Genomic DNA, 10,802 nt, shown 5'->3' with positions numbered 1-10,802 from the left:
CTTATACTAAAATTACCAAAATATGGATAAGACATAAGCTTGGCCGTGTAGTAAGAAGTCTGCTTCCCAACCACATGGTTCTGGGTTCAATCCAACTATGTGGCATCTTAGTTAAGTGTCTTCTATTAAAGCCCTAGGCCACCCAAAGCCTTGTGAGTGAATCTGGTAGACAGAAACTGAAAGGCGGCGAGCTGGCAGAAACGTTAGCGCACCAGGCAAAATGTTTAGTGGTATTTCATCTGCCATTACGTTTTGAGTTCAAATTCCGCCGAGGTCGGCTTTGCCTTTCATCCTTTCGGGGTCAATAAATTAAGTATCAGTTATGCACTGGGGTTCGATGTAATAGACTTAATCCCTTTGTCTGTCCTTGTTTGTCCCCTCTATGTTTAGCCCCTCGTGGGCAATAAAGAAATAAGAAATTGAAAGAAGCCTGTCATATATGTGTGTGTATATATATATATAGATCCCATTGAATTAGGTACTTAAATTGAGGCACCTTGCTAGGTCAGTATAATCCACACACCCAAACAATATTAATTGAATATTGAACATCAAGACTTCGTGCTGGTGTGTTTGTACCTGATATTCCTGCTGTGTGTGCAGACAATGCAACTTAGCTAAATGAAGATATCCACTCTTGGTAATTCAGACACGTACTTTCTACAGTATTTCCAAAGTGCGGATTCCAAGTTAGGTGAATGAAATATAAATAACAAGGATGCCCAGGTGACAATTCATTATGGCTGTTTCAAGCGACTACTTTAACTGATTAATGAAAACATTACATCATTTGAAAGAAACCGTTCTCGTCAGATGACTACATAGACTTCAAACATAGTTGGCAATAATGTTGTTGATGTCTTCAATCTTGGTCTTGTACAGCCTACATTTATCGTCTGTCAATGTTTTCTGCCTTTTATGCTGTAGGTACTTGGCAGGGATCTCTTGTTCTTGGATAGCATAGGAGTAGCCTTCAAAGTGGGATGTTGGTATGCTATGCCAAGCTTTTGACGTGTGTGTGTGCGTTTATTCCCCACCATTGCCTGACCACCAGTGTTAGTTTCCTAATATCTCTGTAACTTGGGACTATAGCAAAATACTCTGATAGAACAGCTCTGTGTGCCTTGGGTATGTGCTTTGGTTTGCTGAAATTTGGGAGGAAGGTGACTAGTTGATTACATCAACCCCAGTGTTTCACTGGTACTTGATTTATCAACCCTGAAAGGATGAAATGTAAAGTCAATTTCAGTGGAATTTGAACTCAGAATGTAAGGCAGCGAGCTGGCAGAATCATTAGTACACTGGACAAAATGCTTAGTAACATTTCATCCTTCCTTACGTTCTGAGTTCAAATTCTGCCGAGGTCAACTTTGACTTTCATCTTTTCAGGGTCGATAATTTAAGTACCAGTTGAGTACTGTGGTCGATGTAATCGACTTACCCCCTCCCCACCTAAATTTCAGGCCTTGTGCCTATAGCAAAAAGAATTATTATTATTATTATTATTATTATTATTATTATTATCATTATCATCATCATTATTATTAATTGAGTCTCCTTTTGGGGATCGATGAAATAAGTACCAGTTGATCACTGGGGTCAATGAAATTGTCTTACCCCTTCCCCACAAATTTCAGGCATTGTGCCTATAATAGAAAGGATTATTATCTTATAATAATTCTGCTTGTCATTGTGTTACTTAGCCAATCAGTAATGCCTACAACAATAACATATTTTAAACAGGGTTTTCTTTCAACTATTTTTACTGGCTCAATGTTAAGTGATGTCCAAACTGCTTCATGGTATTTCGTCTAGCTTTACATTCTGAGTTCAAATTCTGCTCAGGGTCCACTTTGCTTTTCATCCTTTCAGGGTCGATAAAATAAGTACCAGTTGAGTGCTGTAATTGATTTACCTGCTCCTCTGAACCTGCTGGCCTTGTGCCAAAATTTGAAACCAGTGTTAAGTGATGTGCAATTATTTCCTTTTATGAAGAATATGAGCTTCTGAATATTTTCCTGAAATCTTTGGTAGTGAAACACAACCCTCTGCATGTGACTCACATGTTATCTACTGAAACAGCTTAACTCGGATGCCATATTAAATTAGAATATTTCTATTGTAATATTTCAACTTAATGGATCAAGCATTTGTGGAATTGTAAACGAGGATGTAAAGTAAAGGCCAAGTAAATATAATTATACTTTAACCTCAGTGATTCGCAGAATGAGTTCTGTGGGAAAAAACAAAACAAGAAAACTGGTATTTCGTAAGTTAAAGCATCTCTAAATAAAGTTCAATTAAAATTTATTCCATACAAAATTATTATTCACTCTTTTCAAAATAATAAAATATATCATTTTTCTAAACAAATCTGCATTAATTTTTTTTTTTTTTTTTTTTTTTTACATTTAATGTCTTAGACTAGTGTACTTTGACAATAAGATATAGGCATGGGTACTGCAATTTTGGGAAAATCATGTAAGTGTTGCATTCTGAAATTTATTTGGTAACTACTGCTCCACACCCAGTTATAAATCCTTTTTTTTTTTTTTGTTTTTTTGCCTTATTAAAAACTGCATATATACAAGATGTTCAAGCTAAATTTGATGATTTCTTTTTTTATGTCTCCCTTTTTTTAGGAACAGTTTGATGTGTTGGTAAACAGGCAATGGCACTGGGGAGCATAAAAATTAAAGTTGTAGTCGAGGAAAAGTTAGCTGACATGGAAGAGAGGAAGCCATCTAAATATTGAAAAATAGTTACCTGTATCATGATGATTCATACCGGCTATCAAAATGCTGACATCATGACTGCTGTTCAATGTTCTCTGAACATTGTAAAGGCTGTAAGTAAAAAGGTAAAATTACCTTCTCGAATCATGCTGACTCCTAAGGGCTGGTTTCCCGGTTTCTATGGTGCATAAATTCCCCACCTAGACAGGATGCCAGTCCATCACAGAATCACTCATTTTTGCCAGATGAATGGACTGAAGCAATGTGAAATGAAGCCTTTTGCTCAAAAATACGTGTCTCCCAATCCAGGAACCAAAACCACAATCTTACACTCATGAGTCCAACACCCTAACCACTAAGCCATGCACTTCCAGGTTCTAAGATGTGACATGGACATCAGGAAAACCAAGTTCCCCAAACTGTGATGGTTTTTTGAGTGTGCCTCCAATGAGGATGACATCATGCCACCCCACACCTTAGAACAGGGCTTTAAGCTAAATTTAGATGGTTATGTGAAGTTGCTGGAGACTGTAATCAAACCCTCGCTGGAGAAGGATGCTGCAGGAAAGCCATATGTGTGGCAGAAGGACTCACTTTCTTGCCATGCATCTGGAAAGAGTCAGAAGTGCTTGTTGGAGAATTTCTACAACTTCACCAGCCCTAATTTCTAACCTCCTGATTCCCTTAATTGTAATCTCATAGATTACTGTGTGTGACTCTGCTGAGAAAGACACCAACTGCTCTGCTTGCAACATCAAGGCTGAGCTGATGGCCAAGATCAAGAATGTGGTTTGAAGATCTTCCCAGAGACAAAGTGAGGAACACAGGCACCAGGTTCCAGAATTGCCATGGTGGAAGCTGAGGCTGAGTAATTTGAGTAAACTGTTATCTACCAGTATTAATCTAGATGACATTTTTAATTTTGTAAAATATTTTTACTTTTGAATGGGATGTGTTTTCTTTTCCATTTATGCAAATTGTCAAATTTAGTCCAAACACCCTGTATATGTTTGTGTGTGTGTGTGTGTGTGTGTGTATACATATCTATATTATACTAAAACTCAAAGTTTGTCAGTTTTCCTGAAATTTGATTAAGATAAAATAGTCATTTTCTCCTTTAAGGAAAAAAAAATCAAGTTCAAAATGTCAACAGCAGGAGTGGCTGTGTGGTAAGTAGCTTGCTTTCCAACCACATAGTTCCGGGTTCAGTCCCACTTCGTGGCACCTTGGGCAAGTGTCTTCTACTATAGCCTCGGGTCGACCAAAGCCTTGTGAGTGGATTTGGTAGATGGAAACTGAAAGAAGCCCGTCGTATATATGTATATATATGTATATGTATATATATGTATATGCATATATATATATATATGTGTGTTTGTATGTCTGTGTTTGTCCCCCCAACATCGCTTGACAACCGATGTTGATGTGTTTACGTCCCCGTAACTTAGTGGTTCGGCAAAAGAGATTGATAGAATAAGTACTAGGCTTACAAAGAATAAGTCCTGGGGTCAACTTGCTCGACTAAAGGTGGTGCTCCAGCATGGCCACAGTCAAATGACTGAAACAAGTAAAAGAGTAAAAGAGTAAAAAGACTTTAAAGAGTCATTGATGCTACCACCATTTGTCCTTTTTTCTTACTATCTTTTTTCCTCCTTTAATCATTTATACAACCTTTGGAGTGACATGGACTTGAAAGATAGAAATTCTCCCTATATTTCTATAAGATATTTTTGAATCACAGGTACTTGATTTGTTTTTGTTTTTTTTAAAGGGAAAATAACTTTTATGAATTTGCATTGCAAGGTAAACAAAATCATCACTCCAGCAGTGGCCAACAAGAATGCTAGATGCATTTCAGACATTTTGGGCCTTTTCGATGACATGTACTCATCACTAGTCACACACCTGGATGAGAATTCATTGCTTGGGATGATTTTTTATCTCCCACCTATATCCATTGGATTCTCAGCAGGGCACATCTGTGACAGATGTTACCTCAGGATGAATACCACAGTAACTGGCCTATCAATGACGTATCTACATTATGTATGATACATAGGTGGCTTTATATATAAATATGGAAAGAGAGTGTGTGTGTGTGTGTGTGAAAGATATAGCTAGATAGGTAAATAAATAAATAGATAGGTAGATAGATAGATAGACAGACAGAAATATCGGTAGATAGAAAGATAGATAGATAGATAGAGAGAGAGAGAGAGAGGGAGAGAGAGAGAAAGCAATAGAGATAGGTAGATAGATAGATAGATAGATAGATAGATAGATCCTACACCAGTTTCGCATAACCAGACCCAGCCCATTCAAAAGTACCTTGAAAAGTGGGACGACCTGCTGTGCTTAACTTGGATCGTCGGGCGACCTGCTGTGCTTGGGGAGACTTATTGAGTAAAGTACATCAACATCAAAATAAAAATCAAATGGAAATTGTAGTTGTGATACCCGTGCCGGTGGCACATAAAAAGCACCAACTACACTCATGGAGTTGTTGGCGTTAGGAAGTGCATCCAGCTGTAGAAACACTGCCAGATCAGACTGGAGCCTGATGCAGCCTCCTGGCTTCCCAGACCCTGGTTAAACCGTCCAACCCATGCCAGCATGGAAAACGGACGTTAAACAATGATGATGATATGTATATATATGTGTGTGTATATATATATATATATATATATATATATATATATATATATATATATATATATGTATATATATACATATACCGATATATATCTATATATATATCTATATATATATATATATATATATATATATATATATATATATATATATATATATATATATATATATACATGTATATATATATTATTTATATTATTATACGATTGAACACCACGCATCCTCTTCCGAGTAAGCTTTATCTTAATAATTCTGATACACACTCTATATGATCTTTTTACACTTTCGTTTTTCTCTCTTTTTCTGTCTCTTATTCTTTTACCTCCTCTTCTCCCACTATTCTATCCTATTACTTTGTCAGTCTCTCTCCCTCACTCCTCATCTCATGCTCATGTGGCTCCCACATGACCATCGGCCATTGTTCTTTCTTTCTCTCCATTGTAGCTGGAACAAGGAAGACATGTTCTTGTTTGTCTCCTGTCCTAGCCTGGTTTACGCATTCACCACCACAACTTCGTTTTGGGCTTAGCAGCCCTTCCTGCTTGTTTTCACTGTCTTGTTTGTGTTACCAATTTTGACCCCCAGCAAAATCCCAAATTTTATTTAATTTGCTTTGCGGGAGCAGGTGTTTTATCGAAAGCATATATTGTTGTTAAATACTTGAAATAGGAGAGTAGAAAAACAGCCAACAACTTATGTTGTTTGCTTTGTTTTCCATTTGTGTCTGTCATTGTTCGAAAGAACAGCTCATGTTCCATGTACTTGTGCTTTGTATTTTTTTGTTGTACACGTTTCGTGACATGCTGTGCCCACATATGCATATATATATATATATATATATATATATATATATATATATATATATATATATATATATATATGTACACGCATAGATGTAAGTATGTGCATATACATATGTTTATATGCATATATATATATATATATATGTATATATATATTGTACTTGGGGATGGTCATATTGCCAGTTTAGCCAATAAAAACACACGCACTGTATATTTGGTGTTAATTTGCTTCAGCTTTATATTACATTAATCTTAATCTTATTTCAGCCAGAGTTCTTTCGTCACACTTCTGTGACCTCATCAGTGGTCCTTTGTTTCCTTCTTTCTTATGTGTGTCTCACCTTGCTAACTATCAGCCATTTTGTATTATGTATTCCTATTGTATGTGTCTACGCATGCGATAAGCCAGCTGAAGGAGATGTTCTCCTGGGGCTAAAAGCAACAGTAACATCCACCCTTAGGGGTCAGCCACATTTAAATGGCAAATATACTTCACTTTATCGTGCAGTTACTGTTAACACCTCGTTCAGAGATTTAGCATTGCTTATATATATATATATATATATATATGTATATATTATTTATATTATTATATGATTGAACATCACTCATCTTCTTCCAAGTAAGTTTTATCTATATATATATATATATATATATATATATACATACATATATATATATGCATACAGGTTGATGACACAACATTCTGTATTATACTATTATATTGGCATTAGTCAAAAATTTCGGAGTCTCAAGCAGTCGACTTATAAAATATAAAACTGCCTCGGTGTCTCCGTGACAGAATAGTCATCAAACACAGTGGCAATTGATAACCAAATCTAGAGGAAGCATTTGTTAGCTGACATCATCTGTAGAGGGGTTAATTTCTAAGAAATTAAACACATTAGATTTCAACTGGACAATTTATTATTGCTGCCAGGAGCTGGTGTACCAATTATCATAGAGTCGATCAGTCGTAAGTCAACAACAACCAGTAAATATATATATATATATACATATATATATATATATATATATATATATATATATATATACAGAGAGAGAGAGAGAGCAATAAGAAAATAGAGGGGAATATGTGGTATTCATCAACTTGCAGACATTGTATTATGTCAATTTACCTGTTTATTTTTCAACTAAGAGGTCCTCTTAGTTGAAAAATAAACAGGTAAATTGACATAATACAATGTCTGCAAGTTGATGAATACCACATATTCCCCTCTATTTTCTTATTGCTATAAAAATTAAGGGTAAAATTTCCTTTTATTCCCATTTATTGCACTTGGTAAAAACACTGGTGTAGTAATAATAATTGGGTATCCTTCCGGCAGTATTTTGGATAGATATTATCTCTTAGTGGGTTGGATTCACAACCCCTAACTTTCTTGCATTATATATATATATATATATATATATATATATATATATATCAATGTATATATCTATTATATAGCTTTTATTTTTTATCTCTTACTTGTTTCAGTCATTTGACTGCAGCCATGCAGTGGCACGGTCTTGAAAGGTTTTAGTCAAACAAATCAACCTTAGGAATTAATTTTTTGAAGCCTAGTACTTATTCCATTGGTTTCTTTTGCTGAACTGTTAAGTCATGGGAACATAAACGCACCATCACCGGTTGTCAAGTGGTGGTAAGTGACAAAGACAGATACAGAGACACACACACACACATAGATATGGGCTTTTTTTCAGTTTATGTCTGCCAAATCCTCTTCCAAGGTTTGGTTGGCCCAAAGTCATAATAGAAAACACTTGCCCAAGGTACCATGCATATATATAAGGACACAGATAATGGGTCGTATAACCAGCTGGAGACAATGTTTCCTGGGGCTAAATAACAATAACATTCGTCCTAACCAGGACTACCACATTATGTTGGCAAATAATCTTTGACACGTAAAAGCACCCACTACACTCTCTGAGTGGTTGGCGTTAGGAAGGGCATCCAGCTGTAGAAACTCTGCCAAATTAGATTGGAGCCTGGTGTTGCCATCCGGTTTCACCAGTCCTCAGTCAAATTGTCCAACCCATGCTAGCATGGAAAGCGGACATTAAACGATGATGATGATGTATGTATGTATGTATGTATACTCTTTTACTTGTTTCAGTCATTTGACTGTGGCCATACTGGAGCACCACCTTTAGTAGAGCAAATCGACCCCAGGACTTATTCTTTGTAAGCCTAGTACTTATTCTATCGGTCTCTTTTGCCGAACTGCTAAATTACGGGGACGTAAACACACCAGCATCGGTTGTCAAGCAATGCTAGGGGGACAAACACAGACACACAAACACACACACACACACATATATATATACATATACATATATTCGACAGGCTTCTTTCAGTTTCTGTCTACCAAATCCACTCACAAGGCTTTGGTTGGCCCGGTGTTATAGTAGAAGACACTTGCCCAAGATGCCATGCAGTGGGACTGAACCCAGAACCATGTGGTTGGTAAGCAAGCTACTTACCACACAGCCACTCCTGCGGTACAGAAATATGCTGGCCTCTGATAAAATTTTTAACAATTTCATCCTTTATTATTATAATACATTTATGTGTATGTATATATATATATGTGTGTGTGTGTGTGTGTGTGTGTGTAGCACTCAACCTATTTGGTTGAAGTTACTAGCTGTTTATTAGCTGATTAGCTGTAGTAGTAACAACAAGAACAGTGCTAACAACAGAACTAATAACACTGTTTGCATGTCCTGATTGTGTTATATTATATGAGATCTGATCTCATGAGATCTGATCTTATGAGATCTGATCTTATGAGATCTCTGATCAAAGGTTTTCTGACCCCTCCATTCTCATCTCTAACGCAAGGATTGTGTATCTCGGACCACATTATCCAATGTGTCTCATTCTCCCTTGAAAAATGGTGGAGAGTAATTTAAGAGAGATTTTGACTGCTATTTTTAAGGGAATGACTCAAATCATACAGACCCTCGCATTGAAAGTTAGTATTAACCTTACTATTATCATATTGTTAACTTTAAAGTATATATGTGTGTATTGTGTATGCGGTGTGTGGTGGGGTAAGTGAGATGAGTGTTTGCGTGGGTGTGTGCATGAGTGATTTTCTGTGACTTTATTCACATGGATAAACACAAATTTGCAAAGAATCAAACAAGAGATATTGCATATTATCTTATTAACACTCCCAAAATTTGATTTACCAACTGAATGTGAATGTGGATATACTATGCATTGTTTATGCATGCATGCATGCATGTATGTATGTATGTATGTATGTATGTATGTATGTATGCATGTGTGTGCGTATGCATGTGTGTATATATATATATATGTGGATGGGTAAATGTTTTTTGAGTGAATGTCTATGCATGAGTGTGTGTGTGTAAAATTCCATATACTGAAAATAGTAAAAACAAACAAACATACATACATACATACATACATACATACATACATATATATATATATATGAGTAGCTGTGTGGTAAGTACCTTGCTTACCAACCACATGGTTCTGGGTTCAGTCCCACTGCATGGCATCTTGGGCAAGTGTCTTCTACTATAACACCGGGCCAACCAAAGCCTTGTGAGTGGATTTGGTAGACAGAAACTGAAAGAAGCCTGTCGAATATATGTATATGTATATATATATGTGTGTGTGTGTGTTTTGTTTGTACCCCACCATCACTTGACAATCGATGTTGGTGTGTTTACGTCCCTGTAACTTAGCTGTTCAGCAAAAGCGACCAATAGGATAAGTACTAGACTTACAAAGAATAAGTGCTGGAGTCGACTTGTTCAACTGAAGGCGCTGTTCCAGAATGGCTGCAGTCAAATGACTGAAATAAATAAAAGAATAAAAGAATATATGTATATCATTATCATTATCAACATTTAATGTCCATTGTCCATGGTTGGATGGTTTGACCAGAGCTGGCAAGCTGAGAAGTTACACTACAATCCAGTCTGATTTGGCATGAGTGTGTGTATATGTATACATGTATTCAAATATAAATTAGAAGCTGTGCTTGTGTTGTAAACATTATTGAACACACATGCTCAATATATGTGCCTTGCTTGTTTGCTGATGGGCTCACGCCAAATTTCAGCCTAGTGGCGAATAGGCAAACCGTACATGTATTGAGTATGCGTATTTGATAATGCGTGTGTGTGTGCGCGTGTGTGCATGTGTGCTTGCGTGCATGCATGCGTGCGTGCGTGCATGCATGCATGCGTTTGTGTGTGTGAATTTGTATTGCAAGATTCCTGATGTGAAATCGTGTGTTGAAACAGATATTGCTATATTTCGGGACGGTCTTTCGTTTTCTTTCTTTTTGCTGAATAAACACACACACCATATATTCATTCTTCACTCGTTTATTACTGTTCTTTTTTTAACTGATGTCCATTGTCTGGTGAATGGATTAAGTGAAGCAGGGGCATACATGAAGATGGAAAGTGTCACTGAAGAGGTCACAGATGTGTGACAAAAGACAATAGACATCAGTTAAAATAAGAGCAATAATAAATGAGTGAAGAAAGAATATAGACTATCCCAAAATATATATCTTAGAATCTAGAAAATGGC

General features: G+C 36.4%; 1 protein-coding gene across 1 annotated transcript in view; it reads left to right on the top strand.

The window, feature by feature from the left end:
• The first annotated feature begins 9,005 nt into the window (after positions 1–9,005).
• The window catches only part of LOC106880906 (iron-sulfur cluster transfer protein NUBPL), a 46,956-nt gene continuing 45,159 nt past the window's right edge, over positions 9,006–10,802 (top strand). The window contains exon 1 of the mRNA XM_014931070.3: positions 9,006–9,195. Coding sequence (XP_014786556.1) covers positions 9,115–9,195 — 81 coding nt within the window. The 5' untranslated portion in view covers positions 9,006–9,114. The remainder of the gene's footprint in view (positions 9,196–10,802) is intronic.

This window comes from Octopus bimaculoides, chromosome 1 (assembly GCF_046866305.1).
Source record: "Octopus bimaculoides isolate indiv1 chromosome 1, ASM4686630v1, whole genome shotgun sequence".
Taxonomy (NCBI): Eukaryota; Metazoa; Mollusca; class Cephalopoda; order Octopoda; family Octopodidae; genus Octopus; species Octopus bimaculoides.
This window is presented reverse-complemented; position numbering and strand designations above follow the sequence as displayed.